The sequence below is a fragment of the Oncorhynchus nerka genome, linkage group LG2, assembly GCF_034236695.1.
Source record: "Oncorhynchus nerka isolate Pitt River linkage group LG2, Oner_Uvic_2.0, whole genome shotgun sequence".
In the NCBI taxonomy this organism is placed as follows: Eukaryota; Metazoa; Chordata; class Actinopteri; order Salmoniformes; family Salmonidae; genus Oncorhynchus; species Oncorhynchus nerka.
Genome location: NC_088397.1, coordinates 15,882,830 through 15,907,453, shown reverse-complemented (window position 1 = coordinate 15,907,453; position 24,624 = coordinate 15,882,830). Strand labels below are relative to the sequence as shown.

The 24,624-nt window shown below is 43.3% G+C and overlaps 1 protein-coding gene across 1 annotated transcript in view; it reads right to left on the bottom strand.

The window, feature by feature from the left end:
• LOC115121642 (filamin A-interacting protein 1-like) overlaps positions 1-24,624 on the bottom strand; it is a 93,106-nt gene that overhangs the window by 5,782 nt on the left and 62,700 nt on the right. The window contains exon 5 of the mRNA XM_065023724.1: positions 578-3,392. Coding sequence (XP_064879796.1) covers positions 578-3,392 — 2,815 coding nt within the window. The remainder of the gene's footprint in view (positions 1-577; positions 3,393-24,624) is intronic.

Here is a 24,624-nt window from a genome sequence, read left to right as displayed (position 1 = left end):
ATATTTTAACCTTGAAATATATTCCTAATTTTCATCATTCAGCATGCAGGGTTTACCACTTCTGAATGAGTAAATGAAATATGCAAGCATGGATGACAAACTAAAACATAACTTTTGCACACTTTAATATTTAGAAAATAAATCAGCTTAAACAAAATGCAAGTTGTGTAATATGAAGTTTAAACACAATTGAATCGGTCCATCAGTGAATAGTCTTAGTACATGGTATTTTTACCAAATAGCATATACAGTAAAGTTACCCCGGTGTTCAGTAAACGTTTCTTACTACAAGTGCCTTCAAAGGGTTATTGTTCTGTTTTGTATTTGAATGACAATTCATGCATGCAAACATCTTTCCAAACAGAACCAAACAAACAAACCCCAAACACAAACAGAGGTCGGCCTCTCTTCATACAGATCAAGTCAAATGGAGGTGGATGGATCAAGATCGGATGACTAGGGACTGAGGAGGTTGGGTTGGGATAGGTGGTGCTAATGGGAGACGAACAAACTAGGGTTTACTATTGGGGTGAGGTCTCTTGGGATGGGGAATCAGTCAATCATAGGCATTACTTACTGTAATTTGTGAAGGCCTTTTGATTGGGGTGGATGTTGGCTTTATAGTGATGCTACTTGTGATTTTGCTGTTGCCTTTGACAGGGGTACCATTGGATGATACAGGAGATCTCTGCTCCTGCCCAGGTGAGTAGCATGGGCTCACAGGCTGGGGTGTAGTGTTTAAGCTCTGAATGAATGGGCTCCCTAAGTGAATGTGGATTTTGTTGTCCTCCGTGGTGATGACGTTGGGGCCGGAGCTGTTGGACCTCTGAACCTGCCAGCTGCTCTGTCTCTCTGGTGTCACCCTGAAGACTGCATGACCTCCCATGACCTCTACTGGCTCCGTGAATAGGGACCGGTCAGGAGTGCCTGTTGTGACCGACACGATCTGGATGGGTGACATAGCCCTGTCTGGAGTGACCGACCCAGAGGAGTCTGGGGTCATCGCTCTAGAGTAGGTGGTCATGGTGAAGGGAGATATGGCTCGATCAGGAGTGCAGGGGGAACCATCTGACGAGGGGGACCTTTGACCTTTGTTTCTGGTGGTCGGGGAGATGGATGCATTCTGAATTATGGTGATTCTTTGTTTGGGTGGACCTCCGCTTGTGGGGATGACTGCAGTGCTGGTGTATGACTGGGTGTTTTCTGCGGTGGGGCTGGTGATTTCTAGCATGGCCATGTTATGCCCGTGGTCTGGGGTTACCTTGATGTGCAGTGGTTGCCCGGGGCTGTGTGTCAGAAACACGTCTCCTTGCTGCACATGGTTCCCATTCTGTCTGGGAACCTGCACTTTGCCATTGACTGGGTTGTGGCTTTCTTTGGTTTTGAGAAAGGGGACTCTCCTGATGTTGTTGTTGAGGTTGTTGACATTGTTGAAGAGGGAGGGGTTACATTGGGCGAGGGGCAGCTCATTGTTGTAGTTTGGATCGTCCCCAGAGTCACTCTCTTCGTACAGTTTTCCGTTCACCACGGCCCGCTCCAGTGGGGCGGTGCTCTTGTAGTTGGGTCGAAGGTGGTCTGCTAGATCTGTCTGTACCTCCTTGGTGCACACCTGTAAGTCTGAGAAACGTCTGCCGTTCATGCCTGGGCGGAGACTTTTGCTGAAGCGACGGTATCGCTCCAGCTCCCGATTGAGGGTCTCCATCTCTCTGGCCAGTTCTTTATTTTTCACCTCTTGCAGAGTCAGTTTTCTTTGCAAGGTGGAGTGATCGTTTTTCATGCGACAGATGTTTTCCTCTGTGCCCATATATTCATGGATCTTCTCTTTTAGGGCAGCCACCTCTCGGGTCAGATGACTGGACTTGGCCTCTTCCTCTTTCAGACGCTTGTAGAGGATGTGCTCCTGGTTGGACTCTTGCTTCTCTGCCAGTTGGTACTTTAAGAGCTCATTTCTGGATATTTCCAACTCCTCCATCAAGGCCTTTGCTCGCTCTTGCTCCCTGGAGTATCTCTTCTCCATTGACTCAAAGTCATCCTCAGTCTTCAACAAGTCATCTTCGACAACCTTCATATCTTTAAGTTTTCGCCTCAGGCGCTCAACTTCCTGCGTAAGGTCTTTGACTTTGTAGTCCTCTTGTTGGGAGCGGTTGGCGATGGGCGCCTTGATGTTTTCCTCTTTGGCTTTGTTCCTCAGAAATTCCCTCTCTGCAGCTTCCAGTGACTGCAACCTCTTCTTCATCATGGTAACTTTGGACTGCAGGTCGTTGCTCTTTTCCTTCTCGGCTTGGAGCTTGGCCTTGAGTTCATCCCTGTCCTTGGTGGCGCCACACATTTTCTCCTCAAGCTCAGCATTCGACCGTAGGGCTTTCTTGCTCTCCTCAATAAGCTTCTCTGTTACTGTTGTGACTTTGTCCTGCTCAGCTTGCAGTTTGCCAGTGCTGTTATGGACCTTGTCCTCCATCGCTTTCAGTTTCTCAGCCATGGTCTTCCTTTCATCCACCAGCATGACCGTCAGCGTCTTCAGCTTGGTGAGGTCTTCCTTTAGTGTAAGCTCTGTCTTCTCCAGCTGACCCTCCACGGCCTCCAGTTCTTTGACCCTCGCTTTCAGGATGTCCATCTCCCTGGACAGAACATTTGACACTGTCCTCTCTTTGTCCAGATTGCACTTTAGCGCGTTGCACTCCTGTTTGCTCTTGCCGAACGCATCCTCTAGTTTCTCCAGCTCCATGATCCTGTGGCTCAGCTTGTCCACATCAGCCTTCAGGCTACGGCTTTGGCTGGCTTCCTTCTCCAGCTTCTTGTTGAGGTCCCTGCACTGGTCCTCCATTCTGACCAGCTCCTCGTCCTTCCCCTCCATCTCCAGAACCCTTTTCCGTAACTCCTCCACCTCATCCATGAGGCTGGAGTTGCCACATTCCCCGCGGCTGATCTTGTCCCTCAGCTCCTGGAGCTCGTCCTCGGCCCTCCGGAGGGTCTTGTTGGTCTCCTCCAGTTCATCCAGCTGCCGGCTGAGTGTGGACAATTTCTGCTTGAGCTGCCGGTTCTGGGCATCCTCGCTGGTCAGTTTGGCTGTCATGGTCTCCTGTTCCTGGTGAAAGCGACTGGCTTGGTCGCCTAGCTCTGTCTCCAAGCGAAAAACTTTCTCCTCCCCCTCTTGCACCTTTGCATTAGCAGAGCTCAGCTCTTCCTGGGTGTGGGAGGCGCTGGCGGTCAGTTCCTGGACCTTAGCAGTCTGTTGGGTCAATTGCTCTGAGAGGCGCTGCTGCTCGTCCACGACCATCAACGCAAACGACTTCAGCTTGGTCAGCTCCTCCTTTAGGCTGGTGACCTTCTTGTTGTTCTCCTCCTCTTTCCTTTCCTGATAGGCCTTTTCCTGGTCAATGAGCAACTTCAGTCTGAAAGAAAAACACAAGAAGAAGAGAAAAAAAGTTTGAATAAAAAATCATGTTGAACTTTTCACTGATACACACATTGGACCACTGACACATGGGTGGAGAAGGTGATGGATGACACAGGGAGCAACATAACACGACATCAATAATATAACAAAACAATATACACGATATCAGGTTGGTAGAAAATTGTCATTCGTTGTTTGCTTGTGAAGTGTCAAATGTGTCTAATTCTTATTCCCAAAGTGCCATCGGGCCAATTATTAGTAGGGATGCAGACACACCATAAACACTCATGGGTGTCACATTTGTCTGACCATACTGAATGGATTTCTGAAGGGGTTTGACATTTTATGTAATGGAAACTTTAACAGATCATAAATATAACTGTGCTAACTTTCCCAAGTTGGTAGCCTGACATACACTTGCAGTGTGTTCCTTTTAAGGTCCCCCGATAGCAGTTAACTCTCATATGGGTTGGAAACTCTACACGCCATAGTAAAAGTCCAAAATAGTACCTCTTACGGTCATTCCTATACAAAATGACTATCTAGATTACTCTTATTAGGATTTGCATGACTGATTACTGATGTCCTGTATTGCTTATCTACTGTTACTTGAAAGAAGAAAAATAATAGAGAATGGACTAAATGGAGTGTTTGTACTGTGTGAGGATGTTCCATCCAAATGCACTCTGATCTTTGGCTGTGGTGGCTAGACTTTTCTAGAATGCTGAATGTTTACCCTGACCCCTATCTGACAAGAATACACCCATCAGTCCCCATCAAACTGTAGACTAAACCCGTATTCAACCACACTGCTGTTTTTAAAATGTCCCAGTGAATACAGACCTCTTTCATACCTGTTAGAAGCACCTACCCTGCTTAAAGAAACCACTAAGCTTACATTGCAGTTATTTTAACATCTAGAGTGATATTGAGTTCATAGTGTGTACTTGTGAGCATGTGTGTAGGTGTATGCCCAGTGTAAATGTACAGTCTACTGCATATACAGCATATGTAACAGAATCACGGGGGAAGCTGGGGTCACGGTAGCTGGCAGGGCATGCATCGCACCGGGCCAGTGTGCCTCCGCTCCAGGCAGCGTCGGAGGGGATGTTATGACTGCTGAATGTGCAGCTGCCAGCGTGCTAGCACAGATGTCGCATTGGCATGGAACAATCCCCTAATTAAGGGGTTCCTCTACTACCCCCTGCCTCCCTCTCTCTCTGGTTATATATTTAAAGGAATCCCCCCTGCTTCCAGAGGCAATTACAGCCTGGCTGGATAAACAGAGGGCCTCTCTCAGGGATCACTAATTACACCTAGTCTCCTGTAGAGGAACATGATGTCAGCATGGTAGCTGGTAGAACTGGGGCTAAGGCAGGTCCATGGTAGGGCTGGGGCTGTCCTATGTCCTATGATGTTAATCCCATGATGTTCCACATGCTCCACTGTGCCAGAGATCTGTTGATCGAAGCTGATCAGCTTGAAGTTGATGTACAGTAGGAAAGCATCAGATGGGGAGGAGTTTGTAAAGGCCTCTAGTGTCCCACTGAGAAAGTTCACAATGGGAATGTGTGGTAGTCAGTTCTACAATATCTGAAGACATGTCTTTCTGGCAGAAATGATCATTTAGAAAAAATCATCTAAATCATGATATTCTATTAACATTGCTGAGACGTCAGGGCAGAGCAGTGGAGTGGAGGCCTGCAAATGTAGCTAGAATGTAGCTAGAATGTAGCTAGAGCTAGACTGCTTTATTTGTATCCTTGTTTACTCTAGCAGTTATCTCCGCTACCCAGTTATGCTCCGTTTTCCCAGTGATGTAATCCAACCAGAACAGAATGTGAGCTGATGTCCTGGACTTTAGACTCTGCTAGTTAATCACAGAGGGCTACATTGTGAAGATACATTATGGAAACAGAAGATACATTCAGGGAAACTTCCATGTATTATTAATCAGGTGCTTGAGATCAGCCAAGACATAGTAGGCTATATGATGTCTCTGGAGAGGAATTACATGTGTTCCCTAGGATCCTAATCGCTTGACATGAGAATACTGTGTCCCTCCTAAGGGACAGTCATTGGATTCTGTTTCCCATGGACTCTTTCTGCTGGACTAGTGGGACTTGACAATCGAATAACACAACTTGGGAGAGCAGAAGTTGAACTGCCAGTGAGTCAACTGTGACGATATGGTCGAAAGGGGAATACGAGGGCTTGAAGGTTACCACTTGAAATTCTCAACGTTTGCCAATGAATGATGTACTAGTTTACCCAGTTCATCCTTATACGGCTTTGCCATCAAACTTGGTTATACAAGATGTCAGCTGCAGAGAGCTGTTTATTAATCATTGAAAAACGATCAAATTCTATTCTAGATTAAATAATTCAATTGAGTGATTAACTTTGGGATTTTACCGGAATATTGATTACGAGGTACGGTAAAGGCCACACTTGATTGAACAATTTATTTTATCACTGCCAATTTTCCAAATAGAGTCAGTCTGTCTAAAACGGTACATTCCCATAAGGAGTTTCTATGTCATGGAAAATAGAGTGATGCCTTCTGCATGGTAAGCAGTTAAGAAATGGGTGTGGGTGCAGATGGCTATTAACCCAAAACCAACCATTCACCTACTGACCTCTTCTGAGCAACATCAGCATGCAGAGGGGAAAACACACACACACAGCCGGCAGCAGGATGTCACCATGCCCACCATTATGGCGAAGGCCACAGAGGGCTTTTCCTCACATTTAAATAAGCAGCTGTGTCCTCAGAGCTGGAAACTATGGCTCAGACTCTGTAAACAGTGCTGCTGCTGAGATGATACAGGACATGCCAGTATTCTGTGTGTATGTTTTAGAAGTCAATGTCCAAGACAATGCCCTTGTTATAGGTCAATATCCTGCCCTTTCCCTTAAAACACCAGATTATATTTGACATTTCTATTAACAGGGAGTTTCATTGAGACCAAGGTTCTAGGCCTCTTTCACACGGGAGCTTACACATCATTTACAAAAGACATGATAAAACAATGATCTGTTCATGTTTGATCCTGAACCCTGTTTTAAGTGTAAATAGATAGAAGCAGTCAGTTTGTTAGGAGGATTATTCCTGGAATGCTTTATGAAAGAGACATAGGAAGCTGGCCAGCTTACGTCCAGCAGAGGGCAATCAGTAAGCAGTATGGGCTCATAAAATTACAGGCAATATTTGTATGCCTTCAGTTGAATGACTGTGCTAGTTAAATATTTAATTTTTAAAAGTTACATTTTAGGGGTTTAGTTGGCTATGCTGTATGTTACACAATCAATAGCTCGTCAAAAAATATATATATATTTTTGAGGTTGTTGAATTCATTGTAATATCTGAGTTTATGTTCAAACTTAACTTGTTGGTTCATAAATGTATCACTCAGAAGTGATTCATTTTTCACAGGAGAGCAGGTTCAAATAACAATGACCATCTTTTTGATTTCACCATGCACATTTCCCCGGATTCTCACAGACATTAGAGTGTCGTGTGAGTGTTGAGTGGCCCGTTCAACTACACTTAGGAAATGAACCACTGAATTACTCATAGCTTTAACTCACACACGGAATCAGCTTCTATCAATGTCCTCCCTCAATGGTACATTTGAAAATCACAGTTAGGGAATAAACATTGTGCACAAATTGTTACAATATTTAGTTACTGTACTCAGCATCCGTTTAATTGTAATCACAGTTTCCAAAATATCAGACTGAAATTGGTCAAAATTGTTTCACCATTTTTTCATGAACTTGTTGAATGAAACCTTTATTTCTAATAGATTGCCTATAATTGTATCCCAAAAGACACAACTTTCCCAGAGTCAGAAATCAATTCTTTACACTAACCCAACTAAATGTCAATATCAAAGCTGTACTTTCCCCCTTGCACTCAGTCACAGTGCTCCATAACGAGCCAACAGAGCAGCTAAGTCGAGTTAAAGTTGCTTTTCCTCCTACCTGTTCCATAGGTCTGTCTGGTGGCAGCCTCAGTGATTGAAGCTCATAATGTTGCCGTACTCTCTCTGTCTCTCAGCTCTCACACAGCGGTCTATGATGTGGACATTCCAGCAGGGAGACCAAACAATAAGATATGTCTCACTGCATGCTCCCTGCCTATGGAGCATTACATCATCAAATGCCCTTATATGGAACTTTGTGTTGTACAGCCTCCCTGACTCTCAAAGGGGTGTGTACTCCAGTGTGTGTGTGTGTGTGTGTGTGTGTGTGTGTGTGTGTGTGTGTGTGTGTGTGTGTGTGTGTGTGTGTGTGTTGTACAGCCTCCCTGACTCTCAAAGGGGTGTGTACTCCAGTGTGTGTGTGTGTGTGTGTGTGTGTGTGTGTGTGTGTGTGTGTGTGTGTGTTGTACAGCCTCCCTGCCTCTCAAAGCGGTGAGTGTGTGTGTGTGCGTGTGAGAGAGAGAGATTCTTTGCATGTGGGCTTAAGCGTATGTGTGTGTGTGTTTGTCCACCTAGGTGTGGCGTGGGCCTTAAAACAAGAACAGAGAGGAAAAGTGCTGAGTGACGTCTGTAACGTGTGAAATATCTGCTCTCTCTGGTCTGTCTATACTCCAGAGGCAGAGGGTGAGGAGAGACAAGCCATTTAGGTTACAACTTTTCCTTCTGACTTTCATCAGTAAGAGTCATTGATTCAACTGAAGAAAAAAAGACTAAATTAACTTGACCGACAACCGTGTTTAGTAAGGAAATCTGTGTGTGTTTGGAATTTATTCTTGTAATACACTATTAGAGCCGAACCTAATTAGAAACACGCCAAACATTTACATGCAACACTTCACACAATCAACAACACAAACATACCGCAACAGTGTATGACACCACTAATCCATAATGTTGGATTGTCTGTAAGACTGTTATTAGGGACTGCTAATCGAGTGCTGTCTGGACTTTTATGGCCGGGATTTCAACATGACCGTTCATCTAGAAAGGATCCTCACATTTACAGTACATCTCACAATTCACATTTACAGCCCTCTGTATTATCACAGACGGCTCATTGCTCAGTCTATTCTACAGTGTGCCTATCTTTCCCTTGATACCTAGACTCCTCTCTCCACTTCACACAAGCAAAATTATAGATTCACACTAAATAGCTGGCAGCGAACTACACTCAAACTAAGCTAGTACCCAAATGCATTAAGTTCAGCGGGCCAAAATACTGGATATAGCCTGCTAATAGAGATCATTGAGTAAATTATCCTCCCGTATCGGTTCAATGTCCCTATTGTCGTCGGACAGAACATCAGCTGTTCGCTGAAACAATGGAGTTCACAGCATCAGCACGGACGTAACATGACATCAGTCATCCTCGTTAGGAGGAATCAAGGAAACACTGGGACATTTCCTGTCCCAAAATCCTCTAAATCAGATGTCACAGCTTCACATGGGCGCCAAAGCTTGGTTACCAAGCTGTAGGAAATGAGGAAATACTGCCAAGACAATATAGAATAGAGATGTCCATGGAAGGCCAGAGAGCAAGGAGCCAAACAACCCCCTCCCTCCTTGTTAGTGGTTTGAAAATGGCAGCAACCACAATGAAACAAATACGTCATTTGACACGGTGCGATCCAGTTTCTTGAGAACATTTTGTGGTGATAACCCAGATTATACAACGGACCGAAGAACCAAATACTGATTACATTTGACTATGTCATGATCTTTCTAGAATTTTTGTAACAATTTGTTTGTTCTTGACGTAAACACATTCCTTCATTTAGAAAGCCCAATTAGGGTTTGTCTATTTCTGAATCTGTACATTTCCAACACATCCTAGACAGAGTGCTCCCAATCCCAGATGTTCTTCATTGAACATGAAAGTTGGCCACACAAACATTTTCTCTATGTGAAGCATCTGCCAAATTATAAATAGTGGAAAAACAATCCCTGTTTTATGTAATGTCTTGGTACATGAGCATTCCTCTGATACTCCGAAATGGAATGTAGAGTATTATGAATCAGCTAGATTGAGTGAAAATTTGTGGTTTCAGAGAACATTTCCCATGAACACACAATCTTAGAGCTACATGTGTATCCACGGCTCCCATAGTGTGTTGTGCTGAAAAACGCTTATCTCTATGACATTTTCGTATATACATTTGTAAAGCATTTATGTAGGTATTTTAAAGGTCTTACGTCTTTATCAGGCCTTTGTAAGACATGATTGGTTCAAGTGGCCTTCTCTTGAGACTTGCTAAGTGAATAAAACCTATGTTTCAAGCCACAAGTTCTATACCATATAGGAAGAACCACCATGACCCACCATTTGGGAATCAAACCGTGCCCCGAGATGACAAATGGACTCTATCCCTCCTGTGAGTGCTGTAGGAGTATGCAGACTGTTAGTGCTGTAGGAGTATGCAGACTGTTAGTGCTGTAGGAGTATGCAGATTGTTAGTGCTGTGGGAGTATGCAGACTGTTAGTGCTGTGGGAGTATGCAGATTGTTAGTGCTGTGGGAGTATGCATACTTTTAGTGTGGGAGTATGCAGACTGTTAGTGCTGTGGGAGTATGCAGACTGTTAGTGCTGTGGGAGTATGCAGATTGTTAGTGCTGTGGGAGTATGCAGACTGTTAGTGCTGTGGGAGTATGCAGATTGTTAGTGCTGTGGGAGTATGCATACTTTTAGTGTGGGAGTATGCAGACTGTTAGTGCTGTGGGAGTATGCAGACTGTTAGTGCTGTGGGAGTATGCAGATTGTTAGTGCTGTGGGAGTATGCAGACTGTTAGTGCTGTGGGAGTATGCAGGCTGTTAGTGCTGTGGGAGTATGCAGATTGTTAGTGCTGTGGGAGTATGCATACTTTTAGTGTGGGAGTATGCAGACTGTTAGTGCTGTGGGAGTATGCAGACTGTTAGTGCTGTGGGAGTATGCAGATTGTTAGTGCTGTGGGAGTATGCAGACTGTTAGCGCTGTGGGAGTATGCAGATTGTTAGTGCTGTGGGAGTATGCATACTTTTAGTGTGGGAGTATGCAGACTGTTAGTGCTGTGGGAGTATGCAGACTGTTAGTGCTGTGGGAGTATGCAGATTGTTAGTGCTGTGGGAGTATGCAGACTGTTAGTGCTGTGGGAGTATGCAGGCTGTTAGTGCTGTGGGAGTATGCAGACTGTTAGTGCTGTAGGAGTATGCAGACTGTTAGTGCTGTGGGAGTATGCATATTGTTAGTGCTGTGGGAGTATGCAGACTGTTAGTGCTGTGGGAGTATGCAGATTGTTAGTGCTGTAGGAGTATGCAGATTGTTAGTGCTGTGGGAGTATGCATACTTTTAGTGTGGGAGTATGCAGACTGTTAGTGCTGTGGGAGTATGCAGACTGTTAGTGCTGTAGGAGTATGCAGACTGTTACTGCTGTAGGAGTATGCAGACTGTTACTGCTGTAGGAGTATGCAGATTGTCACTGCTGTAGGCGTATGCAGACTGTTAGTGCTGTGGGAGTATGCAGATTGTTAGTGCTGTGGGAGTATGCATACTTTTAGTGTGGGAGTATGCAGACTGTTAGTGCTGTGGGAGTATGCAGACTGTTATTGCTGTGGGAGTATGTAGACTGTTAGTGCTGTGGGAGTATGCAGACTGTTAGTGCTGTGGGAGTATGCAGACTGTTAGTGCTGTGGGAGTATGCAGACTGTTAGTGATGTGGGAGTATGCAGACTGTTAGTGCTGTGGGAGTATGCAGATTGTTAGTGCTGTGGGAGTATGCAGATTGTTAGTGCTGTGGGAGTATGCATACTTTTAGTGTGGGAGTATGCAGACTGTTAGTGCTGTGGGAGTATGCAGACTGTTAGTGCTGTAGGAGTATGCAGATTGTTAGTGCTGTGGGAGTATGCAGACTGTTAGTGCTGTGGGAGTATGCAGGCTGTTAGTGCTGTGGGAGTATGCAGACTGTTAGTGCTGTAGGAGTATGCAGATTGTTAGTGCTGTGGGAGTATGCAGACTGTTAGTGCTGTGGGAGTATGCAGACTGTTAGTGCTGTGGGAGTATGCAGACTGTTAGTGCTGTAGGAGTATGCAGATTGTTAGTGCTGTGGGAGTATGCATACTTTTAGTGTGGGAGTATGCAGACTGTTAGTGCTGTGGGAGTATGCAGACTGTTAGTGCTGTAGGAGTATGCAGACTGTTACTGCTGTAGGAGTATGCAGACTGTTACTGCTGTAGGAGTATGCAGATTGTCACTGCTGTGAGAGTATGTAGACTGTTAGTGCTGTGGGAGTATGCAGACTGAGACACATGTTTGCATAATACTCAATCCATGCCTGGGGCCTGAGTACCTGACACATATGACATCACTAGTCCCTTAATCAAATCCATATGTCTCTCTCTCTCTCTCTCTCTCTCTCTCTCTCTCTGTCTGTCTTCTTCGTGTTTGTGTAAAGGCTGAACTGACTATGTAGTAGGCCAGAGTGAGTCTGGGATCCTTTGACCTCGTTACACAATAACCTGGCTGTCTGTGGAGTCTGGCCATCCTGTAGGCTGCTTTAGTTCTACTGTCTCAGAAACAGGCTCCCTAATAGAAGTGTATCAGCGTTAAATAATATATAGTATTGAGTACCACAGCATGAGTCATAAAAAACAGAAATGGTTCCATTCGTTTTTTCACCATTTCCATCTGGGATTTTAAAACTACTTCAAATAAGGTCTGTGTTTCATGTAGACCTACCCTGGCGTGACGTTTTGATAGCCTGGTCTGTGATTCATGTAGACTTACCTTGGCATGACGTTTTGATAACCTGGTCTGTGATTCATGTAGACTTACCTTGGCATGACGTTTTGATAGCCTGGTCTGTGATTCATGTAGACTTACCTTGGCATGACGTTTTGATAGCCTGGTCTGTGATTCATGTAGACTTACCCTGGTGTGACGTTTTGATAGCCTGGTCTGTGATTCATGTAGACTTACCTTGGCATGACGTTTTGATAGCCTGGTCTGTGATTCATGTAGACTTACTCTGGTGTGACGTTTTGATAGCCTGGTCTGTGATTCATGTAGACTTACCTTGGCATGACGTTTTGATAGCCTGGTCTGTGATTCATGTAGACTTACCCTGGTGTGACGTTTTGATAGCCTGGTATGTGATTCATGTAGACTTACCCTGGTGTGACGTTTTGATAGCCGCGCAAATCTACCTCGGACAAGGTAACTTTGATCAAGAATTAGCATTGTGAATTGTTTTAAGTAAATTGTGGCTAATATATTGATAAAACACCTTGTCTGAGAGAGAATTACACGGCTATCAAAACATCATGCCAAGGTAAGTCTACATGAATCACAGACCAGGTTATCAAAATGTCATGACAAGGTGAGTCTACATGAATCACATACCAGGTTATCAAAACATCATGACAAGGTAACTTTGATCAAGACCAGGTTATCAAAACATCACGACAAGGTAAGTCTACATGAATCAAACCAGGTTATCAAAACGTCAGGCCAAGGTAAGTCTACATGAATCAAACCAGTTTATCAAAAAACGTCATGCCAAGGTAAGTCTACATGAATCACAGACCAGGCTATCAAAACGTCATGCCAAGGTAAGTCTACATGAATCACAGACCAGGCTATCAAAACGTCATGCCAGGGTAAGTCTACATGAATCACAGACCAGGCTATCAAAACGCCATGCCAAGGTAAGTCTACATGAATCACAGACCAGGTTATCAAAACGTTATGCCAAGGTAAGTCTACATGAATCACAGACCAGTTTATCAAAACGTCATGCCAAGGTAAGTCTACATGAATCACAGACCAGGCTATCAAAACGTCATGCCAAGGTAAGTCTACATGAATCACAGACCAGGCTATCAAAACGCATGCCAAGGTAAGTCTACATGAATCACAGACCAGGCTATCAAAACGTCATGCCAGGGTAAGTCTACATGAATCACAGACCAGGCTATCAAAACGTCATGCCAAGGTAAGTCTACATGAATCACAGACCAGGTTATCAAAACGTCATGCCAAGGTAAGTCTACATGAATCACAGACCAGTTTATCAAAACGTCATGCCAAGGTAAGTCTACATGAATCACAGACCAGGCTATCAAAACGTCATGCCAAGGTAAGTCTACATGAATCACAGACCAGGCTATCAAAACGTCATGCCAGGGTAAGTCTACATGAATCACAGACCAGGCTATCAAAACGTCATGCCAAGGTAAGTCTACATGAATCACAGACCAGGCTATCAAAACGTCAGGCCAAGGTAAGTCTACATGAATCACAGACCAGGCTATCAAAACGTCATGCCAAGGTAAGTCTACATGAATCACAGACCAGGTTATCAAAACGTCAGGCCAAGGTAAGTCTACATGAATCACAGACCAGGTTATCAAAACGTCATGCCAAGGTAAGTCTACATGAATCACAGACCAGGCTATCAAAACATCATGCCAAGGTAAGTCTACATGAATCACAGACCAGGCTATCAAAACGTCATGCCAAGGTAAGTCTACATGAATCACAGACCAGTTTATCAAAATGTCATGCCAAGGTAAGTCTACATGAATCACAGACCAGGTTATCAAAACGTCATGCCAAGGTAAGTCTACATGAATCACAGACCAGGCTATCAAAACGTCACGCCAGGGTAAGTCTACATGAATCACAGACCAGGCTATCAAAACATCATGCCAAGGTAAGTCTACATGAATCACAGACCAGTTTATCAAAACGTCATGCCAAGGTAAGTCTACACTGAACACACAATTCATTTAGATTTTTTGCCAAATTCACGATGTGAAAAATAAATGGCGGAAAAAACATTGTAAACATTTCTGTGTTTTTATGGCAGACTATACTATATATGGTATACTATATCTATATGAAGGCAGTGGCATAATGGACAAAACAAGTGTGATATCACCAGGAGAAGATTACCAGTCAGTACCAGTCAAAAGTTAGGACACACCTAATCATTCAAGGTTTTTTCTTTAGGCAAGTCAGTTAAAAAAAAAACATCTTCTTTTACAATGAGGAAAATATCAAAACTATGAAATAACACACATGGAGTCATGTAGTAACCAACAAAGTGTCAAACAAATCTAAATATATTTGAGATTCTTCAAAGTAGCTACCTTTTGTCTTGATGACAGCTTTGCACGCTCTTGGCATTCTCTCAACCAGTTTCACCTGAAATGTTTTCCAACAGTCTTGAATGAGTTCCCACATATACTGAGCCCTTGTTGCATACTTTTCCTTCACTCTGCGGTCCAACTCATCCCAAACCATCTCAATTGGGTTGAGGTCGGGTGATTGTGGAGGCCAGGTCATCTCATGCAGCACTCCATCACTCTCCTTCTTGGTCAAATAGCCCTTACACAGCCTGGAGATGTGTTGGGTCATAGTCCTGTTGAAAAACAAATGATAGTCCCACTAAGTGCAAACCAGATGGGATGGCGTATCGCTGCAGAATGCTGTGGTAGCCATGCTGGTTAAGTGTGCCTTGAATTCTAAATAAATCCCAGTGTCACCAGCAAAGCACCCGCACACCATCACACCTCCTCCTCCATGCTTCACGGTGGGAACCACACATGCGGAGATCATCCGTTCACCTACTCTGCGTCTCAGAATGACACGGTGGTTGGATCCAAAATCTCAAATTTGGATTTCCACAGGTCTAATGTCCATTGCTCATATTTCTTGGCCCAGGCAAGTCTCTTCTTATTATTAGTGTCCTTTAGTAGTGGTTTATTTGCAGCATTTCGAACCATAAATGCCTGATTCACGCAGTCTCCTCTGAACAACTGATGTTGAGATGTGTTTGTTACTTGAACTCTGTGAAGCATTTATTTGGGCTGCAATTTATGAGGCTGGTAACTCTAATGAACTTATCCTCTGAAGCAGAGGTAACTCTGTGTCTTCCTTTTCTGTGGCAGTCCTTTTTGCGACTGCACTTGAAGAAACTTTAAAAGTTTTAGAAATTTTCCGGAGTGACTGATCTTCATGTCTTAAAGTTCATGTCTTCTCTATACCACCCCTAACTTGTCACAACACAACTGATTGGCATTAAGACGCATTAAGACAGAAAGAAATTCCACAAATTAACTTTTAATAAGGCATACCTGTTAGGGTAGCCTAGTGGTTAGAGTGTTGGACTAATAACCGGAAGGTTGCAAGTTCAAATCCCCGAGCTGACAAGGTACAAATCTGTTGTTCTGTCCCTGAACAGGCAGTTAACCCACTAGGCCATCATTGAAAATAAGAATTTGTTCTTAACTGACTTGCCTAGTTAAATAAAGGTTCAATAATAATAATTGAAATGCATTCCAGGTGACTACCTCATGAAGCTGGTTTAGAGAATGCCAAGAGTGTGCAAAGCTGTCATCGAGGCAACTCGAGGCTACTTTGAAGAATATCAAATACTTTTTTGGTTACTACATGATTCCATGTGTGTTATTTCATAGTTTTGATGTCTTCATTATTACTCTACAATGTAGAAAATAGTAAAAATAAAGAAAAACCCTTGAATGATTAGGTGTGTCCAAACTTTTGACTGATACTGTATATATAAAATTGACAATGTAACAGTTGAATTTGAAGAGCGACACCAAACAGGCCATAATTTAGGACAAAATAACTGCCATCACCTCATAAAGGACACACTCTTGTTCTAGCCTTTGGTGAGAGGACGGGTGTGTGTGTGTGTGTGTGTGTGTGTGTGTGTGTGTGTGTGTGTGTGTGTGTGTGTGTGTGTGTGTGAATGTTCGCATTAGAGTGTGTGTGTGTGTGTGTGTGTGTGTGTGTGTGAATGTTCGCATTAGTGTGTGTGTGTGTGTGTGTGTGTGTGTGTGTGTGTGTGTGTGTGTGTGTGTGTGTGTGTGTGTGTGTGTGTGTGTGTGTGTGTGTGTGTGTGTGTGTGTTGACAGGGCTGTGGTGTGTGTCTGTTGCCATTTCTGGGTGCAGGTAGCTGATAATTATTATCTCTCAAGTGTTTGGACTGATGCTGCAACTCTGGAGTGCTTTGGAGGAGGATGTTTCCAATGGCTGTTTCACAGGAGGCACAGTGGATTTCAAAGCCTGGGTCCTGGGGCCATTACAGACATAGGTCCTGAGACCTGGGGCCATTAAAGGTCCTGGGGCCGTTACGGACAGAGGTCCTGGGGCCATTACAGACAGAGGGCTTGGGGCCATTACAAACAGAGGTCCTGGGGTCATTACAGACAGAGGTCCTGGGGTCATTACAGACAGAGGTCCTGGGGTCATTACAGACAGAGGTCCTGGGATCATTACAGACAGAGGTCCTGGGATCATTACAGACAGAGGTCCTGGGGTCATTACAGACAGAGGTCCTGGGGTCATTACAGACAGACATCCTAGGGCCATTACAGACATACGTCCTGGTCCTCTTACGTACAGATTAGTGAGGAGTTGGCAGGAATAAGCCTTCCCCTGCATCCCAAATGTCACCCTATTCCCTATAAAGCACAGTGCCCTGGTCAAAAGTAGTGCACTATATACGGAATACACACTACAGATGGGCAGGCCCCAAGTGTGGTCAGTCGGTTGAAGTGCACTTCAGCCACTAAGCAGCTAGGGCATCCTATGAGAGTACACTGCAGGGGAAAACACACTACTTAGGCTACATAACATGCTATTTTCCTATAGCTCTGGCTGGCCACGGTCTCTACTCTCTATCCTCAGCCAGTGATTAGCGCAGTGTCTGTCTGCTTTGCTCTGGCTTCTTAAACTGTATTGGAAGCACGGGAGAGATAAACAGACATTACTAACAGATCTGGGTCTGCCTGGGCGATCCTTAGATCCAGATCAGCCGTCAGTTGTGTTTAACTAGGGGCAACAGGTAGCGTAGTGGTTAGAGCATTGGGCCAGTAAGGTTGCTCGATCGAATCCCGAGCTGACAAGGTAAAAATATTTTGTTCTGCCCCTGAACAAGTCAGTTAACCCCCTGTTCCTAGGCCGTCATTGTAAATAATACATCCTTAACTGACTTGCCTAGTTAAATGAAGGATAAACATTTAAATATCTATTATTAATCCTTGGCCATATCCTCCTGGATTATCAGGAGTCTCAAGTTATCACAGATCTAGGATCAGATTACACGACCCTAAATCCCAACCTTAACAATAAAGAGCATGAAATACAGTTCCTTCAGAAAGTATTCATACCCATTGACTAATTCCACATTTTGTTGTGTTAGTCTGAATTCAAAATTGATAAAAAAAAAATATATATATATATCACCCATCTACACACCCCATTGGCAAAGTGAAAACATGTTTTTTGACATTTATGCACATTTAATGAAAATTAAATACAGAAATATCTAATTTACAAAAGTTTGGACACACCTACTCATTCCAGGGTTTTTCTTTATTTTTACTATTTTCTACATTGCAGAATAATAGTGAAGAAAACAAAACTATGAAATAACACATATGGAATCATGTAGAATCAAAACACTGTTAAACAAATGAAAATATATTTTATATTTGAGATTCTTCAAAGTACCCATCCTTTGCCTTGATGACAGCTTTGCACACTTCTCTCAACCAGCTTCATGAGGTAGTCACATGGAATGCATTTCAATTAAAAGGTGTGCCTCGTTAAAAGTTAATTTGTGGAATTTCTTTCCTTCTTAATGCGTTTGAGCCAATCGGTTGTGTTGTGATAAGGTAGGGGTGGCATACAGAAGATAGTCCTATTTGGTAAAATACCAAGTCCATATTATGGCAAGAACAGCTAAAATAAGCAAAGAGAAACGACAGTCCATCATTACTTTAAGACATGAATGTCAGTCAATGCTGAAAATTTCAAGAACTTTGAAAGTTTCTTCCAATGCAGTCATAACAACTATAAAGCACTATGATGAAACTGGCTCTCATGAGGACTGCCACAGGAAAGGAAGACCCAGAGTTTCTGCTGTAGAGGATAAGTTCATTAGAGTTACCAGCCTCAGAAATTACAGCCCAAATAAATGTTTCACAGAGTTCCAGTAACAGACACATCTCAAAATCAACTGTTCAGAGGAGACTGAGTGAATCAGGCCTTCATGGTCGAATTGCTGCAAAGAAACCACTACTAAAGGACACTACTAAGAGGAAGAGTTTGGTTTGATGAGTCCAAATGTGAGATTTTTGATTCCAACTGCCGTGTCTTTGTGAGACGCAGAGTAGGTGAACGGATTATCTCCGCATGTGTGGTTCTCACCGAGAAACATGGAGGAAGAGGTGTGATGGTGCTTTGCTGGTGACACTGGAATTTATTTAGAATTCAAGGCACACTTAACCAGCATGGCTACCACAGCATTCTGCAGCGATACACCATCCCATCTGGTTTGCGCTTAGTGGGACTATCATTTGTTTTTCAACAGGACTATGACCCAACACACCTCCAGGCTGTGTAAGGGCTATTTGACCAAGAAGGAGAGTGATGGAGTGCTGCATCAGATGACCTGGCCTCCACAATCACCCGACCTCAACCCAATTGAGTTGGACCGCAGAGTGAAGGAAAAGCAGCCAACAAGTGCTCAGCATATGTGGGAACTCCTTCAAGACCGTTGGAAAAGCATTCCATGTGAAGCTGGTTGAGAGAATTCCAAGAGTGTGCAAAGCTGTCATCAAGGCAAAGGGTGGAATAATCTAAAATATATTTTTTATTTGTTTAACACTTTTTTGGTTACTACATAAATCTCTATGTTATTTCATAGTTTTGATGTCTTCATTATAATAGTAAAAATAACGAAAAACCCTTGAATGAGTATGCGTGTCCAAACTTGAATAGTACTGTAAGTACTCAATACATGTTAGAATCATCTTTGGCAGCAATTACAGCCATGAGTCTTTCTGGGTAAGTCTCTAAGAGTTTTGCACACCTTGGATTGCACAATATTTACACATTATTATTTTTCTAATTCTTCAAGCTCTGTTGGTTGTTGATCATTGCTAGACAGCCAATTGTAAGTCTTGCCATAGATTTTCAAGTTGATTTAAGTTAAAACTAGGCCACTCAGGAACATTCAATGTCGTCTGCGTAAGCAACTCCAGTGTATATTTGGCCGTTGGTTTTAGGTTATTGTCCTGCTTAAATGTGAATTTGTCTGTCAGTGTCTGATGGAAAGCAGACTAAACCAGGTTTTCCTCTAGGATCTTGCCTTTGCTTAGCTCTATTCTGTTTCTTTTTATCCTAAAAAAAACACCTTAGTCCTTGCCGATGTCAAGCATACCCATAACATGATGCAGCCACCATCATGCTTGAAAATATGAAGAGTGGTACTCAGTGATGTGTTGTGCTGGATTTGCCCCCAAACATAAGGCTTTGTATTCAGGACATAAAGTTAATTTCTTTGCCAAAATGTTTGCAGTTTTACTTTATTGCCTTGTTGCCTTCTTATTTTGTACAGGCTTCCTTCCTTTCACCCGATCATTTAGGATAGTATTGTGGAGTAACTACAATGTTGTTGATCCATCCTCAGTGTTCTTCTATCACAGCCATTAAACTGTAACTGTTTTAAAGTCAACATTGGCCTCATGGTAGAATCCCTGAGCGGTTTCCTACTTCTCCGTGAACTGAGGTAGGAAGGTCACATGTATATTTGTAGTGACTGGGTGTATTGACGCACCATCCAAAATGTAATTAATAACTTCACCATGCTCAAAGGGATATTCAATGTCTATTGTTTTTTTTACCCATCTACCAATAGGTGCCTTTATTCATGAAAACCTCCCTGGTCTTTGTGGTTGAATCTGTGTTTGAAATTCACTGCTTCACTGAGGGACCTTACAGATAATTGTATGTGTGGAGTAGAGATGAAGTAGTCATTCAAAAATCATGTTAAACACTATTATAGCACACAGAGTGAGTCCATGCAACTTATGTGACTTGTTAAGAACGTTTTTACCCCTGAACTTATTTAGGCTTGTCATAACAAAGGGCTTGAATACTTATTGACTCAAGACATTTCAGCTTTTCATGTTTAATTAATTTGTTACAAAAAAAGTGTATTGTGTGTATGCAAATGACCAGAAAACGTACATGTAATCCATTTTAAATTCAGGCTGTAACACAACAAAATGTGGAAAGAGTCAAGGAGTGTGTGTACTTTCCGAAGGCACTGTAGATCAGACTCTGGACCAGCACCTGCTACCATACACATGGTATAAAGGCTCTGATCATAAACGTATATGTTGTGTATCAACCTGCATTATTTAATAGTAGTCATGTATCACTCCAGAGACTTGTATTCCAGTCATCTTTCATACGCTCCAGATGGAAACTTCTATATGTCTGATATATGGAGATGACCTGCTCCTGAACCTCAATGTCTTTCCCTGGCTGTCCTATCCCCATGAACATGAACCCAGGACTGATATGCTAGGCCTAGCTACTGTAGGTAGAACGATAATTCAGTAAACCTCAAATATGCTGTTGCTAAGCGTTAAATCACTGGTTGCCTTTGTTATTTACGGTTTGGGAAAAGGTGCTAAGGAGGGGAAGCTGCTATTTAACTTGTACAGCCACTCCCTTCCACCCCTACTGCTGTTCTAAGTGTCTAGTGTTCCTTCCAGCAAGGTCCCAGCTTGAAACAATACAGGGCTAGGATTAGTGCAATTAACATACCTGCACTTCAAAGTCGAAGAACACCGGAGCTGCGTTAGATTACAGCTAACATAAGCAACACTTGCTAAACGCAAGCGACTGGGGCTGCAGCTGTAGCCTGGCACTAAAGTTGTTCTTAAAGATATAGCCGTCATTTCCCTCTGCATGCATCACCTATAAACAGTGTTCAGTGATTATATACAGCGGAAATGGTTTCCTAATCCATGGTTTCATTATTTTGCGATGCAACGGTGGAAGAATCCACAGGCTATGTCCCCGCTTAGGAAGTAAATATGCCCCCCGTGACACAACTTCATCGCGTAGCTATTTCAAAACAACCCTGGACCGTGGGGACACTTTTCTTTCTCTTCTCTGGAATCAATTCTATAATTAGATTTAAACATGACTTGTTCTACAGAAAAAGTAACCAGCATTAGAACAAGACTTTTACTTTAACCAGACACCCAAGAGAGAGCCAGGTCTCAAGAAGACGACCCTGTTCTACTGTACATCTGTTATGACCCCGACAAGGTGGGGTCAGATTGTGGGCTGTTTCCCATGAATAGGCCTCTGATGGCACATTAAGGCACATCAATGACAACCAAGGGATCGCTACAGCATCACTTCACATGCTTTATTACAGGACTTGTCCACTCCCTAATCCTCCCTAGACCCTGCCTTATCATTCAGCTGGCTAGTCAGGGTTTCCGTTACAGCAAGCCAACCAACTGCTAGCTGGAGCTCTGGGTTGAACCCACTGGCCTAGACAACAGATAAAGATGTGAGTCTGTGTGTTGACCAGGAATGTAAATGAGGGTGATTGGGGCTTTAGGCGTGACACTGGAATTTACTTAGCAGAGACTCTAGACGGCAGATGACAGATTTCTTCTGTGGTGTGTGTGTATGTGTGTGTGTTTAGGTTGAGATTGTGGCTCATTGTGTCTGACTGAGAATGACATCATCCCCCGTCCTGGAGCTTCCATAAGGGATGAGAGGAAGGAGAGATGGGAGGATGGGAGGAGGAGGGATGGGAGGATAGGAGGGATGGGAGGATGGGAGGAGGGCTGTGGTTTGGGATCCTGGTTAGTTGGAGAGAGTTCACTCTATTGTCTAGCTGCTTCCTGTCCAGGCAGCTCAGCTCTCATTGAGTGTCTGAAACACCCCCATCACCACGGCCATTATCTCTCCCTCATTGAATTCATCAAGCTTTCCTCAGCATGAGGCCTGTAGGCCTGATAAACAAGACATGGTGGACGTCACTACTACAGGCCCATGTCAGGGACTGGCTGACATACTTAGTGTTGGCTTATTAAATGAGAGCTTCCCTTGCACTCACGACTCACACGGCCCATGTTGATGCCGTCATCGTCTGGACCGAGAGTGTTCTCACCTCAGCGACAAGACACAACAGATGGTTTGGATCTGTCTGAGCCCTTGGGGTCTCTACAGTGGGAAATCTTGGAGAGATGAGAGAGAGAATTGTAGAGTGGCCAAACTAGCCCAGGCCAGCCTAGGCCATCTGGCCCCTCCCAAGTGTGAAGGAAGACGTATAGAGGAAGACTTTTAGGTTTGATTTAAAGGTCTGCCATTGAGCCTAGAGCAGAGTTACCGTAGTCAAGTTAACCTGCACGTTGTCTACAAACAGTTATACCCACAATTTCAAATAGGATGTTCAAGTTTGGACACTTCTACGGTGCGGCGGTGCCAAACGGAACCGAGCCAAAACTTTACCGGCAGTCACAGAGCCTAAAAGCTACATCAGATTTGGTCTTTGTTATTTTGGGTAATCATAAAACTGCCAGTAATACATGGGAGCTTGAAACGTGAGATCATTATGTTCTTTGTTTTAACAATGAGTGTGCTTTAAAATATGAGGTCATACTATACTTATAATAAATTAGAGATCCAGGCACTGTGTTTATGCACAGGGTTTTATTATCATGTGCTTGCTTGTCCATATCGTTCCTACCTTCTCTCTAGCTACATACTGAACGTTTCTGAGTATTGAAAAAAAAACATTCCCTGCTGTCATCCTGAGGATATAGAACAGGGAGGAGCAGGTGGAGGAGGAATGATGTGTAATGTCCTCAGTCTAACCCTACACTTGTAAATAGGATGATAATGTCTTGGTATGTGTGGTGCTAACTTGTTGCCATGGTTAAAACTACATCTGGATCCCAAGTTGCAGAAGTACTGTAGTATCTATGGTACATGGTAACAACAAACGTTACAATAGTATTCTACGTTTCAGTTTACGGGCCTACATTTTGTGTCGATTGGAACCATTTTCTTATGACTTGAGGGAGGCTGAAATATTGAATTCAAGAAACACAAAAATACAAAAAAGTAACCAAAGACTGTAAACCCCTTGATATAACACCACTTCAACCAGCAGCATCCCTGATAGAGACTAACAGTGTCAGAACCTGACTTGTGTTCAGCCTCCTCACTCTGACATTGATCCTCCCCAGTTCACTCTCTCACTAAGCCAACTCTATGGCCTCTTCAACTCACTAGACTCCCGCATGAATTTATTTTGACCCCCCCACTCCAACTCCAACAGTTCTCCGTAAGGCAACTCTTTTATTACCAGAGGATTATCTGGGGGGTGACCCCCACACATTTATCTCCAGATATTGGCTCCCTTTGCTCTTGCTGCTTGATACAGTCTGCCAATATGTTTTTATGTGGAGGGAGAGAAAAGTAAAGTAAGGGGGGAGTTAATAGTACTGTAGATATCTGATCCTGTTCACTTCCCCCTGGCCTCATGTGCTGTTGCTGTATCCTTTAATGTTACACAAATTGCCCTCTCAGGTTTCTCTATACTGTACCACTCCGAAATGCTCATAACATCAAGAGAATAATATGAGATCTGCATCAAACACCGACATAATACGATAATCACACACAGTGTGTTGCTTATTCGTTCATGTAGAAAGGTAGAATGGCTGAGGGTAGAACAGGTACTTGATTATTCACATGAAATGGCTGCTCAAAAGCAGTTGTGCCAAGGACGGATTTGCTAACCACCAATTTGTAATTAGATTATGTTTCTGGGGGGGATGTTGTTTTTCTATAGTGCTGCAGTTGATGGAAGTAGTCTTTCGAGTTGTGTGGCCTTTAAAACTACTATAATTAGCCGCTCCAGCCATTGGGCCTGCTGTATACTTGTTAAAATTGACTGAGAACTGGTCAAGTCTCTGGATTCCTGTCGTAAAAAGCCTGGATTTTGTTTTATGTTGAGCCATGGGTATTCACACGATTTGAATTGCGTTTCTGTAATGTTCTCCAAGAAGCTTGGTGGGCTTGTAAAATGTTAAAGGGTTTTAATTTAGTGCTTTTACACCTTGTCCACGTGGCTTTTGTGAACAACTTACATTAGTCCGGTTGTCTTGTATTGTGTGTCGTTGTGCTGCCATTGCAAGTGTTGCATTTTTCAGTTTTGGCATTTTGAATATAGACGGATTTCACAATCGTCTTCATTCCTATGACCTTTAGAATAAATGGAAAAGGTCTTCATCAGTCTTCACAGACACCTGCATTGGGCCAGGAGAAGAGGAGGGAGACATTTCAGACACTACAGAGTTTCTTATTTTCCTGGTTGAAACAGCTCATCAAAGCCCCCAAGATGTATTGTGAC